Source organism: Lethenteron reissneri, chromosome 8, assembly GCF_015708825.2.
Source record: "Lethenteron reissneri isolate LAM-NWPU_2019-01 chromosome 8, ASM1570882v1, whole genome shotgun sequence".
NCBI lineage: Eukaryota > Metazoa > Chordata > Hyperoartia > Petromyzontiformes > Petromyzontidae > Lethenteron > Lethenteron reissneri.
In genome coordinates, this window is record NC_083786.1 from 10,767,726 (window position 1) to 10,789,831 (window position 22,106).

General features: G+C 45.2%; 1 protein-coding gene across 8 annotated transcripts in view; it reads right to left on the bottom strand.

Annotated features, from left to right (window-relative positions):
• Positions 1-22,106, bottom strand: part of LOC133361107 (homeobox protein Meis1-like) — a 144,960-nt gene that overhangs the window by 60,650 nt on the left and 62,204 nt on the right. For all 8 annotated transcript variants that reach the window (XM_061579980.1, XM_061579953.1, XM_061579972.1 and 5 more), the window contains exon 8: positions 3,167-3,312. In XM_061579980.1, the coding sequence (XP_061435964.1) occupies positions 3,167-3,312 (146 nt within the window). The remainder of the gene's footprint in view (positions 1-3,166; positions 3,313-22,106) is intronic.

Sequence of the window (22,106 nt, forward strand, 5' to 3'; positions counted from 1 at the left end):
GTGGTCTCAGCCCATCAGCAAAACTCGGTAACGAAGGGGGCCTCTGGGTCTGTGAGAGGTCCCAGCGTGATACCCGGGGTTGGATTAATGGGTGGCTATTTCACCGTTTCTCCACACCACGCGTAGTCACGAGTTTGGGAGCGCATTGAGCGCTCCGCTATTCCTTTGGCCTTGGATACATTAACTGCCCAACATTCTGGCACCGAGCATGACTCCAAGGCCTAAGCTGTGGCTGGCTGCACAATAGACACCGCTCGCACAATGATGCATCATTTGCAAAGCTACAATCCACTAGAACCCCGTGTATTCCACTTAATTGAGACTGAGGGCTCTTTGTGTACTTGAAAATCTCACGTTTTTACCATGGCTTAGTTGGGAGCGGGGGTGGGGGGGGAGGATGGGGGGGGTGGGGTGGGAGGAAAAAAACCCGTTGTATTATATATTTAGAAGCAGCAACTAATAGCCTCGCATGCATTTACATTGAACACTTCATTGCAATATTGGTAACGTATTGACATCGAAACATCAACCCGCGTGTTTCGCATCGCTTTTTGGTAGGCTGACAAAATAATTTAGTTCAAAGTGTTTGGGACACTCTGCGGGCTCGGGCAGGACACGTCGTGAGAAGATGATGGTGAACTGCGGTCAGGAACAACGACAGAGCGGCAGCTAAGGGATGGAACGTGTCCGAGGGCTCCTGCCACTCTCAGGAGATGGAGCGTTGAAATCACGCTGGCGGGGGGGGGCGTTACTAAAATTGCAGAATCGTGAGAGATGGTGATGGCGTGGGGAAACCCTCATGCAGTGGTAGAATAGTCATGGGTGATGATGATAACACGATTTTTAAATATAATTTTCTCAAGGAATAAACATTGTAAACTATAAACTTCTCCACAATAAACTTTCACGTGAATGCTCTTGGAATGCAATAAAAAAAACAGAATCCATGGAGAGTCGAGGCTATTGACGTGAAATGGCATTGGTTCAGCGAGTTTACAATTCACAAATAACTCTGCTGCCCGTGTTTGGGGGACAATTCTTCAACATTTTACCAATTTCCATTCTATTTGACGTGCGCCACTGTAAGAGCAGACAATAACAAAGTAACGCCGTTTATATTTTGAATACACATAGAGAGAGTGCTCGCTGTAAGAGGATGCTCTCTCTGCCATTTAATTCACAACAAAAACAAGGCAGAGTGGGTTTCCTGCTGAACTGAGTGCAAGGCAGTCAGTACTCCGCCGCTGCCTGCAGCCCTAAGACAATGGTGGCAATTCCACATACCTATGGCGGGGTTGAGTTCTCCTAAAGAACAATTGCTGTTCAATTCCCCACAAAGTGCTACTAATTTTATACTCTGCCTAGAGAAGTACCTGAGTTGACATCCCAGACTGGGATGTGAACTCAGGGCCTACACCTTGTCGGCAGTACATTCCACTGCTGTGCCACCCAGCCACATGACGCATGTCTTGTAACGCCCCTTTCTCATTCCACTGCTAGCTGAAGGCTTCACCTTACCATTGTGATCCTATTGACCATACTTCACCACGCTAGTCAGTGCAGATTTGGGCTCCAGGCCCAGCTTGCCCATCGCTCACAACAGCCGAAAGCCTTTACAACGATTCCAGGCTCACAAGACACTGCACTAATCATCGCGCCCACCGCTTTACCCCCCAACGCGCGATACAGGTAGGCAACATATATCTTCCGCTTATATTACGCAGAGCGTTCCACCTTGGCAAGCTCACCCCTGTGCATCTCCCGACAGGTAAGCACGTGAGAAATGCCGGCAACAGGCTGCACAGTTGTCTCTTCCCATGAGCTTCCCAATTAACGCGTTATTGGCTTAGAGGCGAGGGCTTCTATTCCAATGAGCGAGCATCCATCACAAGCCCCCTCGGCTGCGGGACCCTAGCCCATTGGGTGTGCACACCCCACCGCTGTGCTCTTTCTTCCCCTAACTAAAGGAAGTTTTGAAAGAATAAGTGCGCTACACATCACCACCATCACCACCACCACCACGACTCCCCGCCTCCCTCCCCACTCACTCACTCACTCACCCCCAGCCCTGGTCCCCTCCACCCACCCAACCACAGACCCTTGCTGCTTTCATTCCAGCCTCACATCGCCTGCTATCGCCGCTAATGAATTTGTTAAAATCCAACCGCGGGGTGGAAAGTGAAAAAGAAAATCAGCGAATATTTTTTTGCTGCTTTTCATATATTTTGTTTTATACATATATATAAATAAAGATGACGTCCTGCTGATATCATAAGAGATGCTGCTTCCACCCCCCAATTCATTAAATTGTAACATCCGACTGAAATGCTAAACAATTTCCCGCAGTGTGTCATCCTTTGGTGTAATTAGAAATTCGCATCCAGTGTCACGTGAATTACCATTATAGAAAACATTTGACACTCTTTAAAAGAAAGACGAACCATTCAGATGCGTTTGACCGCTCTGAAATGTAAATGTAAATAAATTCAAAAGCAAGGCTGTGTAATGTGCGTGTGTGTTCTTTCCTCTTCGTGAATTAATTGCAAGCTGATTCGTGCCACCAAACACATTAATAAGCGCACATTTCATCTTCATGCATATTATGAATTAATATTAATGTAAAATTTTGCACAATATTTGTAGGAAAGCGTGATTATGTACCTGCAGATATTAAATGGAGTTAATTTGTTTAAATACTGAGCCCACCGATTGGGCTGAAGGTTTTCGGATTATATCTAATACATATAGATTTTCATGATTGGGTGACCGAGTGACGTAAATTTTAATGTTCTACAAGACCTAGAAAACTTACATTTTACATGCCGTATAGTGGTACAGAAAACAGCCATCATATAGCATTCAATTCTGCTCTTGATTTGATTCAACTCCCATTCCGAGAATACAAAAATATTGGGATGGGAATGTGCTTTCTCATTGCGGTGATATGACATTACTTGAAGCGATCTCAGCAGTAGTTCAGTGACATATGCTTCCACGGACCACACTCTAACACGGGGAAGTTTCGATCGCTGAATGGACGCCCCCCACACATCACGACGGGATGACATCGGGGAAACAGAAACAGCAAAAAACAAAACAAACAAAACGATAACAACGCAATCACGATGGGTAAGAGGTGGCGGCAGCGAAGGAGCATTTTGCTTACCGACAGATGCTGGAAGAGCCAGGCGCGCATGATGTTGGTCGCAACTTTGGGGAAGATTCCACGTTTTTTCTGCCTCTTCTTGTCCTTGTCCGGATCGTCATCGTCTCCCGTGCCCTCGGAGGCTACACTGTTGTCCATCCCATCCCCTGCGGAAGCACACAGGACAGAGTGAAGTTTAGTCTTGGAAGCTGCTCCGCATACACGTATACAACTAAACAATTAAAAGCATTACAATGTTAAAATAACAACGCACGGATTTTTGTCAATGCCACGCCTGGGCAAAGGCCTCTACCGACGCTGCATCGGTCACGGGAGCTGTCTGACCATACTTCACCATCCGGGTTGGTGAGGGAGGAGGTGGTCCAGGTCTGCTTCATAGCCCAGTGCGCTAACCGCTGCGCCACCGATCTATCCCCATGGTCATGCAGTCGACAGACAGTGACCTTATCTGAAAGATTCCCTGCAGGGCTTTTCTTAGACCCCTTAACGTGCATTGGAACTGGCATCGTCTGGAACCAAAGGCAAGGACGATGAGCTATTGCGGAAACAAACTGCGGCGAGTCATAAAAAAGTGTTCATTTATTTTATCTTAAAGCATTTTCTCTGAGACAGAGCAACGCAAAATATTTGTACCTACTGAGAACCGGTAAAATGAGTAAACTGTTGCTCCAAGAATCAATACATTTCAATTTACACCATTTTCAATAAATGCTGCATCACTGCCTGGGTGTACTGCTAGAAATCAGTGAGCTTGAATTTGTGGTCATATATATCATTTTATATTGATATATACACACACACATTCGGGAGTGGAGTGGTGGTGCAGTGGTTAGCACACACGCTGCCCGATGAACTCACTGATCTGAGTTCGGTTACCAGCCGCGGCTAACGTCAGCGACAAGTGATACCCAAACTGGTCCCTGCACCCCCCCTGCCCATCCCACCCCCACATCAGCAACCTTCACTGAACAAGATGGTGAAGTATGGAGGGGGGGGATACCCCAAAGCTACATTAGAATAATTGAGGATGGCAGGAGAAAAAAATATATATATAAAACGTGCTCTCAATGCAACTACCAACAACACGCTGCTCGAGTTTTGCAAGCAGGGTACAATTTCAGCTCCTTCACCACAAAGATCGCCCCTCCCCCCATTCATGCTAACCTCGGTTAGAACGTCGCTCGCGCCAAGATAGATGGCTGCGTTAAAGTGTTGCCAATAACGCCGTGCAATGTGCATCTTGGGGTGGCGGGGAGGGTGTAGGGGGGGTCAGAGTTTACGGTGACAACGCTAACAAAAAAATAAACTCTAGGGAGCCCGGCGCTGGGAATCACGTCAGCGGTCTGGAGTGGCCACAACAGAGTCATACTGCGTGTGTCATCTGAATTGGGCACACCTATTAGCTAGCCAAATGTGTAAAAGAAATGGGTCGGGGTTACATCTGTGAAAGGGCAGCTCGATAAGTTTCAGGAACATGTCAATTGTTTCGCATTGATTTCCGCGCAGAAAAACGACTCGTGCCGCACACTGCCCGGGAACAAATTAAACGTGTGTATATATATAAATATATAAATATCAAGGCAGAACGGCGGCGCAGCAGTTGGCGTGCCGCGCTCTGAACCCGCCAACCTGAAGTTCGACGCCCGACCACGGCTAGCTAACATCGGAGGCAAATTTTCTACGCAGGATAAACTCCGGGTGAGCGCTGCGTCACAGTGCATTATCCTAGCTACCCGAGTTCGATTCTCAGCCATGGCTAACATCAATGCCAGGTGATATCTCAACCAGTTCTGGGCCATTACCCCCACTACCCCCATCCCACTTCAGCAACCAGAACTGACCGTCGTCGTGAAGAATGGTCAAGCAACCCCCCCCCCCATGACCGAGAAAGTACGGCGAGGCCTTTACCCAGCAAAAAGGGTTGTTGTATATTACATTCATATGATAACTATCAAGCGTATCCCGTAGCACAGTGTGAGCTGCTGCATAGAGACAGTGCTAGGGAATGCCGGTGAAGAATTAAGCAACGGGAAAACAGTTTCTACGCAAAAAAAAACCACGGAGCTAATATGAATGCGCCGTGTATCACTGCAATTTCCATACAGCTTTCATTTAAAGGCTATAACATTTATGTGGCTGTGCTGGAGCGGGCGGGGGGGGGGGGGTGGTGGTTTGTGCATGCATGGCAGAAAGCATTACAGTGATCATGCTGGGAAATGTGTGCTTTGGCGTGCGCTAATTCGACCAGAGTCCCCGTGTTTAGACACCGCGAATTAAGAGCGCGCGTGTTTACGCCTCCGTCGCGCAAATCCCACGTGTGACGACGCGGTTTCAACCTCCTGGTGACATTTCCCTAATTTCCCCCCCCCAAAAATGGGACCCGTGATGTGAAATCAGAGATCCGCTTTAAACGTCGCCTCCTAATCTGCCACCCCCCCCCTCCCCCTCTCGCACCCCTCTGTCTCTTCGCGCGAGCGAGACAGCCGCTCGTGGGAGCAAAACATGTCGAGCGCTGAGGTGGCCGCGGGGATGAGAGCGCTGAGCTGGCCCCCCACGCTACTCAGGGCCTAGGTTTGAATCCTAGCGAAGCCTGCTCGCGATCAAACGGCGTTCCCAAGTCTCGTGAAAAGATTCGCCCCCTGCATAAGTTACCATTCCAAGGACTGCAAGCCAAAGAAAAATTACCTGTAAGATTTGGCCAATTTCTAGCTTTGGGAATTAATAGAAAAAAAAATGTGCGATTCACAAGTGATGAACCCTCTTCGCACAAGCACATACAGTGTGGATAATGAGATATATGTCATTATCTTTGGAAGTGGTTTTGTGACGTAATTTTGTGGAAGCCGATTTTGATACGAGGTGGTGGATCGCTTGCTTTAAGACCTCAGAAAAACAACAAAAAACTAAACTTGTGAGTGTGAAATTGTTGCAAACGATCATCGGCCATCATCCTTTGCAGGGATGCTGCGCGATGAATGAGTCTGGCGACAGAATTTCAACCAAAGCAGGGAACACGCCCCAGAGGATGACCACCACAGGGAATGTGCAAAGAGATCGGCTCATGTGCAGGAGTGAGATGGATGCGTGGTTTAGTTGGACCATAGGGGACAGTGACAATGTTGAGAAGCTTTCATCCATCAGAGGATAGAACAGGGATGCTGAGGATGAGCGTTGGCTCGGTGGCAGACGCCCGGTAAATTCATAGCTTTCGTAAGATTTGGTGCGTGGTGCTGACATCGTCATTATCATCATCACTTATGTAAAGCACAAGGTTATTCTAAGAACTTCTAAGGGAAAAGAGACGGTGGCATGGAATGCCAAAGTTGAGCAGTCCGAGAAGAGAAACAGAATGTTTACAAAGTCCAACAGACACACACACATCTGGCCAGGCATCTCATCGCCAGAGCGAGCGGCTCGCAATCAAAACCCATCATCCCTCTGCAGTCGATAAAGTTGGTGTGACACTGTGTGGAAGTCAACGGTGATTGGCTACGGATGGACTCGTCCACGCCATATCAATGTGGAATTTCCACCACTGACTTCAGGGCTGTAAGCAGGAGGTGAGCGACGCCTCAATGCTCCCTTTATCCAAAAATCACTTTGAAGTTTGAATGCAGGACACAGACGGCCGGGAGACGCATGCGCACGCACACGCACACGGACAGACCAAGATGAAGGGGGGGGGGGACTGAAATGCAAGGTCCCGGCCCGCCGACATATAAGCACGGGCGACTGTGCATGATAATAATTTATGAGCGGGGTTCCAGCGGACGGTCGCCTCTATTTGTCCGGGCGTTAGCGCGATATCAGTGCCTCTTAACAGCTGTTGTCTCTTCCTTCCCCGAGGCAAGGCAGACCTTGAAAGCATTGCCTGCAGGGCATTTGAATTATGCATCCAAAACAGTGCACTTGGCTCAAGTGCTGAGCGGAGGGGAGGGGGAAAAAATATATACCGCGACCGCATTTGCACAAAAACCTTATTTAACCATTTTTTGTTTCTATCATATTTTTTTTGTAAAGCGTTAGAAGGACATTTAGCAAAAAAATATATATCGTTAAAGAAGTTGTAAGTTTTTATTTCATCTTTTACTGCCGAAATTATTCGGCTGGAATAAAAGTACGGCGGGTTAAACAGTTAATTGAGATTTACTGGCGCTAATTTGCTATGATTAACAATTTGAAGCTGTTAAAATTTTGCGGGCCAATTAATCTTAAACGTGGTAATAGTTAAGCAAAATCATCACCATCATCATCATCATCATCTGTTCTGCTGCAACACTCAAACGTGCCTTTTATATATGCACTTCAGAGCATATATTTCAAATGATGTTTTGTTCTTTTTGTCAATTTTATAAGCAACCACGAAACATTTCTCTCCCACGTCCATTACATTTGAATGTCCCTAGCAATAAAACATGAATATTTTAGGCTTGGAGAGTAAGAACAAGGTTGGAATAATATTAACAATACAACAACAAAAAAGATTGCGAAAAAAACCGCACAACCGGTGGACAGCCGCGAAAATTATTCAGAAGGAACCTCTTCTCTGTAATCAGGCGAATAGCCAATTAGGCTCCATCGACACAAAGCTTCCAGGACATTTGCATTTCCGAGTCGTACTTTCTTTTTTAACACAGCACTGTTACTCCCAGCTCTTTGGAGAATAAAAAAAGGCTTGTGGAGTTTTCTATCATTCCACTTCCCATGTCTCTGAACAATCGGGCTCCTTTCCTAACAACAGCCCCTAACTTAGCTGTGACATCTGGTTAAGAACAAAAAGGCGCAAAAAAAAGGTATTTTATTCATTTGCTGCCTACTCCAGATAGTACATAGGCCGCTAAACCATGAACACTCACGAACCGCTCTAAGCAGCACGAGCAGAACGAGCAGCAGTGAGCTCAAGGGCAGTGCTCCGATTGCCGATGGTGCACCTCGCCCCTATGTTGTGGCAATTACTGAATTACTAAACAGGCAGCTGACAAATTGTTGTAATAATCATTGCTGTACAAGGTACTGTTAATGCGTCGTATATATGTACATGTACAAAGCCGCATTGCATAATTACCTACAATATATGTTGTCGGTAAAACCTTCTTAAGACATGTATTTCAACCGCTGCAGAGATTGTGCACCGCACTGCTGCCGAGTAGCAAGACACCTAAGCAGAGCGAGTCATCCAGAATGGAATAAAAACTATAGGAAAAAATTGGTCTTGTCCTTTATAAATAACCGATGCTATAACAAGAAAGAAAAAAACTCGTGTGTGAGGGCATAGTTGATGTTAGTCATGGCTTGGGATCAAACCCAGGTGCGGGCCAACTTCGTAGCGAAGTGCAGTAATTACTGCTTGATGCCACTGCCCCTCCCCCCCCCACCAGTGAAGCATTGCAAATGCGTCATGTTGATGGCATCTACTTCTGCTCCAGGCGAGCAAAGGCATAGAGCACAACACCCACGTCTCGAACTGCAATCTTCAACCTGACACGACCAAGGATAATTATCAGTAGAGCCGAGACACTCATGCAAGTTTTCTCCAACGCCCCAATTTTTGGATTATAATCTATAAATCCCTATTTTAAATACTCTCCACACAAGCGCACTTGGGTAATACTTTAGAAGCACACACACACATCACGCGTGCATCACAGCCTCTCAATCGCGGGTAAACTCGACTTTCTCCCCCCCCTACCAAAAAAAATGCCAAACTTTCTAAGTGCACGATCGGGAATGCAAAGTCGAGGGATCTAACCCCGCACATCACCTTTATTAATGATGCAATAGCCGCGCGTACACCAGCAGTCATCACCGGTGGCAGTTAAATCAGCTGGTGTGCAGGTCCTCGGTAGACTGTTACGTCCCAGGACCCATGGAGATGGGAGGCCTTCATCAAGCAGTGGACTGATCACGGCTGATGATGATGACGGCAATGATTTGTTAATGTATGTAATTGTGTTCATTTGGCCATTGTCAGTCATCACGTGAACAGATAAACATAAGCCTTAATTAACATTGCAACCTCGAAAATTTTATTTTATGTGGAGGTATACACTGTGTCATATGTGCCACATTTTGGCAATTTTTTTATTTGACTGGATTCATTGTTTAATGTATAATTAGAGAGGAGTGGTTTGGGTGTTTTTTTTAAATCTTACATTAAAATGGTTGCCGTAGTATGGCAGTGCATGGCATATATGGCACAGGGCAGGTAAATAATTTTATGAGTGTTTCCCAACTTTCTTCAAATATTGATGTGGATCGGGGCATGTTCATGTGTTATTGGTTAGAGTTCATTTCAAATTGAAGACTACCCCCAGACACAACCGCCGCTCTAAATTTTATTGACATTTCTCCTCTCCCAGCAAAACCATACTTATCTCAGGATGCGATTGATTACTTAAATACCACTGACACTGCGTTAGATCTGACCACTTCACACAAAACCCTCACGCATCCGCACTCCCAGTAGCAAATCCAGCGGTCGCGTTAGCGCTCACATCAATAGTGAAAATACACGGCCGCGAGATGGTGGCTAAATGGAATGCAATTCATCGCAAAAAAGGCATGCCTTTCTCGGGATAACATATCCATCAGCTTCATCAGCCATGATCAATCCACTGCTCACTAGGTTGTGTGGAATGCAACAATCCACTGAGCACCCGGCACACGAGCTGATTTAGTCGCTCCATCTCCTCGATGGATATTACTCTCGGAAGGTGTTCAAAATTTCGACATCGATGTCAAAATGTCTCTCCACTAACAAGCTCAAAAATATGGATTGGGAATGTTTATTTTTTGCGTATTTATGGATAACGCATTTTAATTTTGGTTACCAACAAAGGAAATACAATTCCACCGAAACACCATCCTACTAGAATTAGAATGGCTTAGCGATTGACCACGGCCTTCACATCAGCATTATTATTATTATAAAAAGTGCTCTCGTAGCATAACAGTTGTATTCAACAGCTGCCACGGACACATTTCCGCCGCCACACGTTTTCATAACGTGTGCCACATGCGAGCGATGCGTTAGGGTTTGACCATAATAGCATCATGGTATTAAAAGGGCATTGTACAATGGAGTGCGCAAAGGGGTTAAGCAGGGTTTTTTTGGTTCCTTTTTCTTTTCCACTTGGCCCAGTACAGATTTTCCAGCCTCGGGGCAACTTTCGCCGCCTGATAATGGCTTCTGACGGCTACTTAGCAACCAGTGGGGGTGGGTGACACGGACTTGATGCTTGGGGTGTGCGGCTCCTCGTTCGCCCTCCGCCAACGCTCACCGACGCTCGCCGGCGCGAACGAGAAAGCAAGCGAGCGAGCACACGCGCACACCCGGAACGCGACGCACGGTGATCCCCGTCTGCAGGCGCCGCGCCCCAGCCTGCACAGCACAGTGCCGCGGCGCTTTGCATAACGCGCCGCGCTTTCGGAACAAAACCCCCATTCTGTGCACGCGTGTTTGTAAATGCTACGCGTTACCGTTCCGACTCCAGGACGTCTGGCCCGTGCGGAAGAGTAAGGCCACGAATACCCTCCCAGGCGGGGTTCACTCGAGAGCTCCCTCGAAGCGGAGTCTCCCTCTGCCAGGAGTGGCGTGATGAAGCAATTGCGGCGCTGCACCTTTACCTATTTATATATATGTATATACATATAACGTGTTCCCCCAGATCATAAGACGCTCTGAAAAGTAACAAGCACCTCATCAAAAACTTGTGCCCGATTTGAATGAAGATATAACAACAACCGCCACTCCACATGGAAAAAAGAAAGAGTAATACACTGTAACATGATAACAAATGTGATGTTAACAGCTTCAAAAAGTCAAAGAGTCTCCACTTGTTGGCCATCGCTGTCAACACGTGCCTGAAATCTTCTTCAGGTGGTCTCCCAGAGCCTGGTGTCAGCACATGTCTCCATGGCATTGTTGCAAATTCTCGGAAGTGTTCACATTTTTTTGAAGCACCGTGTATAACAGCGAAGGGAGCGGTGGTGCAGTGGTTAGGCAACTGTCAATAGCCACATAGGCACCTGGCAAGCGCGTAGCATGGCAACAAACGGGCCGCGCGACGCTCCGGCAGGAGAAACGAGTGCGCATTTGTCACGCCGCAATTAAAGTCGCTGCGCCCGTCGGCGAGGGCCGCCATCTCGGGAGCTGGGGGGGTTAACGCGGCGAGACGTCGCCGGCCGTGCCACGCTGCCACGCTGCCACGCCACCGGTGAGGCAATTAGGAGGAGGCGGAGAGGGCCCTGGCAGCCATGGGTGGGAGTGAGGGACAGGGACACGAGGCTGTATTGGGGAAGAGGGTGGGATAAGGGGGTTAGAATTGCACCCCACGCCAATGTCCCCATATTTGGCGAAGCACGGGGCTTCATTTTTCACAGAATATGTTCAGGTCGCTCTGAGAGTCGGCACGTGCCACGTAGCAGCCACGGCCAAAGCGAGAGGTGTGCTGGATGTGTTGTGGTGGCGACGGAGGAATTTTCCGGCTCGCCGATCCACAGACCCGGCTGAAATTAAGCACCGGCGACTCGCGTCTTCCAGCAATTGCGCACTCTCTCTCACATGAACCACATAAGCACGTGCGCTTATGCACAAAGACAAAGATGCCCTAGTATAGCCTGAACAGACTGTTGGTGGGTCAAGTGCTGTAAGCGAGCACCTATGAAGACCTGCACGGCATACGAGGGGGTGGGTGGCCAACACCACGCCAGGGAAGCCTTTGTCTCCCTAGTGGCGATGTTTACACACCGCACCAAGTAGTGATTTGAGGCTGAGTCTACCTAGGGGAGGCGCAGCATCGGTTCAATTAATTGTCACTGGTGCTGTCCATGAACGGGAATCGAACTCGTAGCGCAGTGCGCTAACCACGACACTACCACGCTTACACACGCACACTGGGGGCACGTGATGACACACAAGAGAAACTTCCATCTCTCCCACATCGTGTATACTGTATCGTTATTATGACGAGCAGTGTCTCTGACGAAATCACCCGGAATGTGCCGGATCCCAGTAGACCATGGAAGCTAAGCTGGTCTGAGCCTGGACAATGTCATCAATGGGTGTGCCAGGTTGTCATAGGCAGCAAAATCCAATGTTGTACAATACTTCCATGCTTCCGCGTCTATGCCTCCCACCTTCCCAAAGCCGCACTGATCAGCCTCGTGAAGTATGGTCAAATATCCCCCCCCACGACCCACATAGGCACGGATTGGCCTTCATTTGGCAGTGAACTAACACCATTGTTGCACATACACATCGTTCGGAGAAGCAGCCGAAGGAGCTCTCCCTTAAACCCAACGGGTAGGTTTCTTTGAAGCAAGAGTCAAAGTAGAAAGTGTTTTAACTAAAAGGCTTCTATTATTCATTATCGTGGCATCGTACACTACACTACACTGCAAGATAAATGATGTTGTAAAGAAGAGTAAAAACCATTATTATACTGTACTTCCATGCTCCTACATCTATGTTTCTCTGTTTCACTGATACGACTCCCACGGTATGGGGAGGCCTTCATCAAATAGTGGATCGACAACAGCTTTGTGTATACAGACGTTCGGAAAAGAGATATCTGAAAAATACAACTGATGAATCACACAAGCGAAACCAATTAAATGCAGCCACCTAATTGGGTGAATTCGCTTTTGACTTCTCATAACCGTGCGTTGCCAAGTGCAAAATGTACAAACAAAACGTGAACTGCATGCTGACCTTTGAAATAATATTGTTGTGATGAAACGAGGCAGCTGAAAGTAACAGAACAAGGAGTCCTCTTTAAAACTAAACAAGTAGCGGAGTTATTGTCGCGCCGGTCGTAAAAGAGAGAGAGAGAGAAAAAAAAGAAACTCAAAGCTCTCTTTGTGACAGTCGGAGCGAGCTGCCTGTGAACTGAGTGAATTGCCACCACCCATTCAAAAATAATTCCAAACAGTTTTTATTCATTTTAATATTTGACTACGTTGAGCTTTTTCCTCTTCTTCTTCTTCTCATGCTGAACTATAATTTCCATGTATATTAGACTTAAGCGACGTCGTTACTTTAGTTTGACAGCTGAATACATCACCATTTCTGACGAAGGCAATTTATTACTCTTTACCTTGTTAGAGTTATGATTACATTTTAACCCGAGGGAATAAATGCTTATTTGTAAAATTATCAATCATTGTAATGTTGTCGATCAATCAATAGTGGCTGAAAAATTAACGGATTACAGCATTTTGAAATCCAATAGTGGTCATCGATAGCCTGCTTTGTATCATAATGCATGTGAGCTCAGGCGTAAGATTTCAAAACCGGTGGTTAAGTTGGCCAATAATAATTTATCGGCCGCTTGTTTGCATCTCTCAAGTGCACGATCTTGCAGCAACCCCCCCCCCCCACCCGTTTCATAGCCCGTTGTACCACTGTCGTACGATGCACAGCAATTTGTCACGTTTCATTTATCAAGCGTGCGTCTGCACATGGGTGATTCACGGCAGAGTGCAACGGGCCAATCACTTTGATTAATCTCCGGCGCGTACACAGAATATTACGACTTCTGATCTGTTTTGGCCACGAGGAAATTATTGAGATTTTTTTTTTTGTTTCCGCGCAAGCAAATCACGAAAGAACATTTTCTACAATTCACCTGCAAACGGCTTCGCACCACTGACACACAACACTGCCATGTCATGTCTAATTGGCCTAATTGCTAAAGTGCCTTGTCAATTGGCCAGAGTGTGAGAACTGCGTGATCTCATGTGCCTTGGCACCTTTTTTTTTACGGACCACGGTGCGTGAATTATACGAGGCAACTTCATTAAAATGCATTAGCCTGAAAGAAACCAGCAGGGTATCTTTGCCCTGGCTATTCCGCAAATCTTGAACAGTTGAGACCCATTCAGTCAGCCAATCACACAAAAAACGAGGAGTTTTTGTGCCCTCACTTCCATTGCTGTTGAAATCCAGGTCTTGAAAAAAACCCTAATGGTATGAAAGTAGGCTTGAATTAATAATAAAATGATTACCAAAGTTGATTTCTCGAATTTACAGTATCCTCCAGGTGTTACATAGAAAATAGTGGGGATATTTGTGATTGCTAATTTATTATTTTGTTTGGCTTTATTTAATTCAGTACTTATTTGTTGCAAATTAATCGTTTGTCCTATTTTAAAAAAGAAGTTACACTTTCATTTTAAGAAAAGAAAACATATTAAACGGAATAATTATTTGAAAAATATTTGGTAAGGTCCCAATATGCCCCTTGAAAAATGTCAAATAAAATTCAAAAGCAATGCTGAATAATTGTTGCAAAATCACACAGGGATACATTAATATAATGGCATATATACAAAGAATACATGTATCAGGAATTTTACAACTAGGTTTTAGTACTCATGGTAAACTTGGGTTACCTAAGTGGTCATATTAATAATCTCACGATCTAAGAACAAATGGATCCCTTTTGTGGCAACCAATCCGTTATTTAGTGGTCAAACAGCGCATTATTTCATTTTAAAACAATCCCATTTTGCCTCCTGTGACATACCAATAACTGTGGATTGAAAGGTTCGTCTAAAATTACAGTCAAAGTGTGTTTACGGTTGTCCACAGAGGCTAATTTTAGCCGAAGACAGCATTTCAGAAAGGTCACCAAAAGGTATCCTTTGAAATCCTAAATATTGGCCACACTGCGGGCGGTCAGGTGACCTGAGCCACTTAAGCCTCTTTACATGCTGTGGGAATTAGTGGGATTAGAGGCATAGGCCTCAAACCCTAAATAAACAAGGCCCTACTCGCCACAACACTACATTGCCCCAGCTTTGTACAGACTGCTAGCCAGAGGTGTTGAGCATTTCAGTTGACCAAGAGATACAAATTCAAGGGTTACAAATTGTGCTGCTGTTTCGGCAGCAGTTTTAAAGGCTTGCACTTTATTGCGTGCAGCCTCCAAACCTCCAAAACAGATATACGATATATTGTACGATTAAAGTTTTGAGACTGTATGAACTTTAATTTGCACATGTGTCCTTATTTAGGAGTATGTAAGTTGTTTTCCCACATTCATTTCACTGGAAATCTTAATTCAATTTCACATAGTGTAATTAAAAACCGAGGCAACATTGTTATAGGAGCAGCTTCGTGTAAGTGAAATTCCCAAAACTGCTTGACTTGTTGTGACTCAAAGTAAGTTTAAATGCAGAGCATGTGTGAGGTGGACATTTTCGCTTAACCAATATAAGGCTTCAGATAGATTTAGTAATGATGAAATTTTTACTCAAATAAATTGTGGAAGGTGTCCTCCCATGTGAAAAATGAAGTAATTGGCACATTGGTTATTGTTCATGACAGCATTGTAACTGCACTCGTCAAGACGTGCAGAGAAATTCTAAAAGCGGCAGGGCATATATAGCGATAATTTAACCAGAAAAGTAACGCATGGTGAAAGAGCACATGTTAAAACAATGTACGTTTTGTCTAAGTTTACGCCATGTTATTCAATTCTTTTTTATTTTAAGATTTAATTTAGAAAAGCATATATTGCTCTGGTTTGGGATGTTAATGGTTTACATGTTTTCCTTTTTATTTTGAAGCAATGACGCATTACCATCTTACCAGAAGCCCCTTAAGGTATGAGACATTAATCTAAAGTTAATCTTGGTGAAATATAGTAAATACATATGAAATTGTATTTTTATATATACGTTAATATATTTTAAAAAGTATGTTGCTATTATCAAAGAGTATTATTGTTTTTTGACCGGAGGTAATTTTAAACAATATATCAGACAAACAGACAAAACCCATGATTGGCCTCTCCCAATAATCAAGCCTGGCACTTGTGAATTGCAAATATAGTATGCAACATCTCCACTATGGTGGAGGTATTTTAAGGTACTGATTTTTTTTTTTACAAAGACAAAGATAACGGCAAAGGTAACAGAAAAACATGCAAGCACATTGGCTATGAGTTGAGCCTTTAACATGCCTTCCCACCAGACCCTTATCTAAGCCGTGCCATAATTGAATGCCCAGCAGTGCGAGTGAAATGATAAATGCGGGAGTTTTCTGACTCTGAGTCCTTATGATTATTTGCCAAAATAACCAGCATTAAATAAACCTCATCCCGAGAGGTGCACATGCATTCAGGCACATTGATTATGTCTCAGATACCACATGCACGTGTTTGCTGCTCGCAAAGACAAATGAGAGGCCTTCGGAATTAATGGAGACATCAGAATGAGGTAGGGGAAAAAATAGGTGGGGGGGGGGGGGGAATAACAATACTTCATTTTTCAATCCTAAGATACATTATAATCAGCTTGCAAAAGAACACACTATGACCACGTTTATAACCGAGCCACCGCTCGTAACTTTCACTAGAAAGCGCATCTCTACCATGGGGCTGCCAAAGAGGTCACAAACGGGTTTTGATTCCTTACCCGTACCCGGCCGCACCAAGGTCGCAAATGGGTACCCGTACCCATACCCGGCCAGGTACGGGTACCCGTTCCCTACCCGTACCCTACCCGAAATGAGTGACAAACGGTTACTCACCAGTGACTCACGGCCTACCCGTACCCGGCCGCACCAGGGTCGCAAACGGCTACCCGTACCCGAACCTGGCCGGGTACGGGTAGCCGGGTATCGGGTAGGGTACGGGTATCGGGTACCCGGTTGCGACCTCTGGGCTGCCACCTGTCCGAGTTTCGACCAGGACCTTTCTCCGTTTGAAGTGGATTCTGCCCTTGGAAATGTGTCAGTCTTCCTGGGACATTAAGAGTCCTATTTTTGTTGTCAGTCGCATGATAATAAGATGACACCTCTGAAGACAATGCACTCACAAGTAGTTCTCTCCCCTCTACCAACAATTGTGAGATTTCTTTCTCGCAACGATAAGTCTCGTTTATCTTTTGTACAACAATATGTGGCAACTCCCCGGTTCTACCACAACCTCCTTACTCACTTACCAGCCCTCATCCGCACCCTCCTCCTATCCCTAAAGGCACAACTCCGTACGAGCCCCTCCCATTCCAAAACTGCCTGATACGCATGGCACAGCTTGACTTGGTCGCTTAGCGGATTTAAGAAAATCAATAGGCATTAAACAAGTATGGCTGCATTTGTGTGCAGTGGAGGGTTATTAATTTGCTCACCAAAGAAACACACGTTTTATTGGGAGATGGGAAGGGGGTGGCAGAGGTGGGGTGCGAGTCGGGGGGGGTGTGCAGACTTTTAAAGAAGCTATCGATATGCCAAGGGCAAATTGTGGTGATTTAGGCTGGCCAGATGCCTGCCACGTTATGCACCATTTAGTGGATTAGAAGGTGTACTGGGAAATGATGAATTTGAACGGCTTACAATCTATTTACGTCATTGGAGAAATTAATTTGCTAAGAGTCTATTTGTTTCCTGGCTCGCCCTTTTTGCCACTCGGTTATTCGGTTGGATTCGAGGTCAAGCGTCGATTGTGCAACGGTCTCGAGAGAAGGGGGTACTAAAAAGGTACGGAAGCGGTGACACAGTGACGTCTTGATCGTGACGTAGTCTGTGCACGGCATTGCAAGAAAACGACACTGACTTGCCCAAGTTATGGACCGGGAGACGGAGCTGTAAAATGTCACGTTGTCAATATATTTTACTTAATTGGCACAGACGCGTTGCGAATATTCAAAAGTTAATATAAATAAATGCTGCTGCTGTGTGCACATAAACGTGTACATCCACAGCACGTGCAAGCAGTGAGAATATAAAAGACCCGTTGGGTGCGTCAGCACGAACAAAAACGCACAAAAACCATCACAGTAACCGCAGCCGTCTTGTACTCATGAGAGCGTACACACCAGGGCATACTGGCGTTACCAAAGCCCCATTTGGCAGAACAAACACGAATGTAAATACAAACAATATGCGCGCATGCGACAATATTAAGATGTCCAGACGCATATAGCAGCACTTACAGCATGGCTTCTGCCGGGAGGGGAGGGGGGAATGAAATACTGCATTTATCAGCACGGCTGTGGCAGGAAAAGGCAAATATTTGTCGGGATGAGGATTGGGACAGGGGGTTGGTGGAGGGTGGGATTGGGTTGGGGGGGGGTCGTAGTGGTGGTGGGGGGGGGTCGTGGTGGTGGTGGGGAGATTGAGATGGGAGCGGAGGGTGAGCGCTTGGGGTGGGTGAACAGTTCAGCTGCCACACCGTTTCCCTCTGACTGATAAGAAAGGCAGACATGAGAATTTCCCACAGAAAGGCGGGGGATCAGAAAAAAATAGAATATGTGTGCGTGTGTGCCAGTGTTTGTGCGTGTGCACGTGTGTAGACAGATGCACTGTATCAGCCTTAGAACAGTCGCATTATATGTATCGCATACGCTGCACACCTACAGATAAACTCAAACGATCTATCCCAAGTTATACGAAACGTTCGTGATAAAAATAAAAATTGTGAAAGATATGCTCGCAAATGAGCTCTCTGAGATTCATTTCGAATTAGTTATTTTATACGTAATGTAAATAATGATCCTTTCGGCAGGGGAGTTCACCGAGTCATAAGACTTTTTTTAGGAGGGTCCTGCATTGGGATGTTTGACCAATTCCATTTAGCATGTACACAGAAAAATGTAATACTGTTACATTTTAATAATAAATGATCTATAACAATGTGACAAGACTTTTTCCTTAAAGATTTCCATAAACAATTATTTAGCATTTTGTAAAAATATATATCAGTGAGTCAGTGTCTCTTCTTCATAGCCCTGAGAGCCAGTGATGGAAATTCCAAATTCCCATGATGAAGGCTAATTTACCCAATGCTCTTAATTTATCCGGAAAAATCTGAGCCCCAAAATAAATTTTCAAAACTGCCCTGAATTTTAGAATGTTTGTCAAGCTCATTTTTTTTACGATTCCAGCAAAACATTTGCATCGTTAATTTTTGTGTTGTTGCATGCAAACATATCCTTTTCAACACAGCGAATAACATTGCTCCATTCGAAGAAATAACAAGCAAAATCTTGAGCCGTAAAAAAGTCCAAACAAATAAATAAATGCACCACAAAGACGAGAGGGCCCCTTTTTTTTGACTGATCCGCCAGACGACGGTAAGCCTGAAAGCTGAGACCACACTGCCTTAAAAACCCTCCTAAACGAAACGCAGTCTGTCATATCACCAAGTTTACAAGTATCCCTTCCTCTTCACCAAAAAACATCAAAGTGTAAAAGCTGGTTTCTCGTTGCGATAGAGTAAGCCGGGTGGGTGGGGCAGCTGTAAACCCTACCATTACAAGCCACATTAAAAAACAACCCCTCGCTACCATAAAATACTTTGCAGGTTTATCTATCTCTACAAGGCCAAGATAAGAAGTAACAGCCACCGGTTTTCTAATTCCCAAGATCGCTGAGTACCTATTACTCATTTAGATTGCACAACGCATCATCAAAGGCTGCAAAGCGACAAGAGAGAGATGTGTAAATTACGCCAGCTATAAATCAAGCGATTGTTCGCGCAAATATTTGTTATTTCTGCGCGGTACAGCCTCCGAAAAAATGTTTACTCAATAAATGTCGTGTTAGTTTGCGCAAAAAAATACTTTTAAAAGGATGCACAAATATGCATTACATTGATGATAATAATGCATTTAAAAATGGACGCAATTAATCCAAGTTCTCTAACACTGAAAAGTTGTTTTGAAAAAATAAACAAACAAAATAGTTTGTGATGAGTAATAAATGTATTGATGCATGTAATGGGGAAAGGCTTGTGTGATGGCAATGTATAGGATCTCATCTGCCTGTCCCAAAACATCACGACCAAAACCACAAGGATTGACCTTAATAACTTTTCAAAAGTCATCTCAAGACTGAAAGAATCTGGCAACAAGTGACCAAATATTACAATGACAACACAAAATAAATACGTATCACCGAGCTCAAACTAAAATATTGGTGGCGCTTGTGGGTAACCGTGGAAATTCCACATTCATATGACGGAAGCACCAGTCCTCCCAATAGCTGATCCAAAGTACTGTAGCGGGATTGGCCGAGGCCTTAAATAGGAGACTGAAACTCCGTGCTCTGAACGGCTGAAAGAAGACACACTCGGTCGTCAGTTTTTATTGGCAGTTATTTCTAAGCCACTCCACAATAAAGCCCCCCCCCCTCCCTTTGATCCCAGCTGCCTTCTCAACCACCGCGAACCACGACACCGTCCAACCAAAAACCACCGCCGTTCCTCTCCACACCATCTCCTTCGCGCAGCCTCTTCCCAGAAACCCACTGGGCAAAAAATATCGAGTAGGTGGCTCGTAAGGTGAGCCGCTAAAGTGCCGCACCACGGCCCTTTGCGTCCTTAGTGTTTCCATTATACGACAATTGATTTTGCCGTATTTTAGCGTATTTTACTATGGACGGTTACGCATCCCGCCTTGGGCGATATCCGTGTCCCGGGCCATGCCTCCGTCGGTGCAGGAGGCAGCTGTTAAGGCCTCGTTTGGGAAAAAAAATATTAAGCCGGCGTTCTCGGCTTCGCAAAAATGCTTTTTACACTCAATAAAACAAAGCTGTTTATTGGTAATGTGACGAAAGTGGCATTCAATCTTCAAAGGCTGTTTTGCGGCCACGTTTTTGCTCGGCCGAATATGTTTCATTTGAAGCGGCAGGTACCGGCCAGCAACCGCATGAAGTCGTAAGCTGCCAGTTTTGTTATGGGTTTCCACAACAAGGGGCTTTGACACTCATCTTTCCTCAATGCATCATTAACAAAGCATTGACAAAGGCGTCCACAGGGCAAAGTGAAATACTCGAGATCTCACGATGGAATACATACAAGCATCATCCAAAAGATGGGTCTATCGAAATCATTACTGTGCATGTGCACGTACAGCGGTTTTGTCAATCGACTGCTGGATAAGGGCATTCTCTGGCGCCTAGGCTGGTCATGAGGGTTTGCTTGACCGCATTTCACCATGCGGGAGAAGCCAGGGAGCATAGACATGGAAGCATAGAAGTACTCTTCAACTATTATTATTTTGTTCTGCACTGCCCTTTGCTACCAACCACGGGTATCCCCGCAGTCACCTGTAACAACCTGTTTGTGTTTGATGATCACCATCCAAACACTATCCAGCCTCAATCCTGCTTGGCTTCAGAGACTTGACAAACATCGGGCAGGTGCATCCAATAAACTAATAGTGGTGTAACGATGCATCATTGATTCATAGATTCACATCGATCTATAAGGCTCGTGTATCAGAATGTATGTGTTCTTTTATCGATTCCAATTATAAGCAAATGATGCGCTCACGTCACACTTAGATGAACGGCAAGGACAGAACTGGACAAAACAATACAGGACACTATGACGGAGAAGCAATACAAACGAGATGGTACTAAACGAGTCAATCGAAACAACATCTATTCTCAACTCAAACTGTGGCCCTGCATCCCAACAATCGTTACATCCCAAGAAAATAAAAAAAAGTAGTTCACCAATTGCCTTACAGCATGTGTGATATGCTAAAGTCCTCAGGTCTGGTCGTATGCTAGAGCCTCACACTACAATGATAGGCTATATGATCTGCATGCAACATTGCATCAATTATGAGCGCTCCTGCTTTTATGCAGCACTTTCATGTATATAAAAAAATTGGTGTCCTGGGGTTTGCTATAAGGATTATTAAACTCATTGATGTTGCACAAAGCAAATTTGAGTGAGATGCACATGAGGCGGTAATTAGATTTTGAGTATTTAAATGTGATGGTTATGTTTGTTGCGATGCTATGTATGTATTATATGCACGCTCTATTGGGAACATGTTAGAACCTTGATGAACGTGGCAGAGCGATGGGTGCGTACACACGTGTACTCGATCTGCGTTGGAGTTATCTGCTCGTTCTACTATCAAGGCGATTTGTGGATCCGTGTTTATGACTTCAATCTCATGGGACGACCAAAACTGCCCC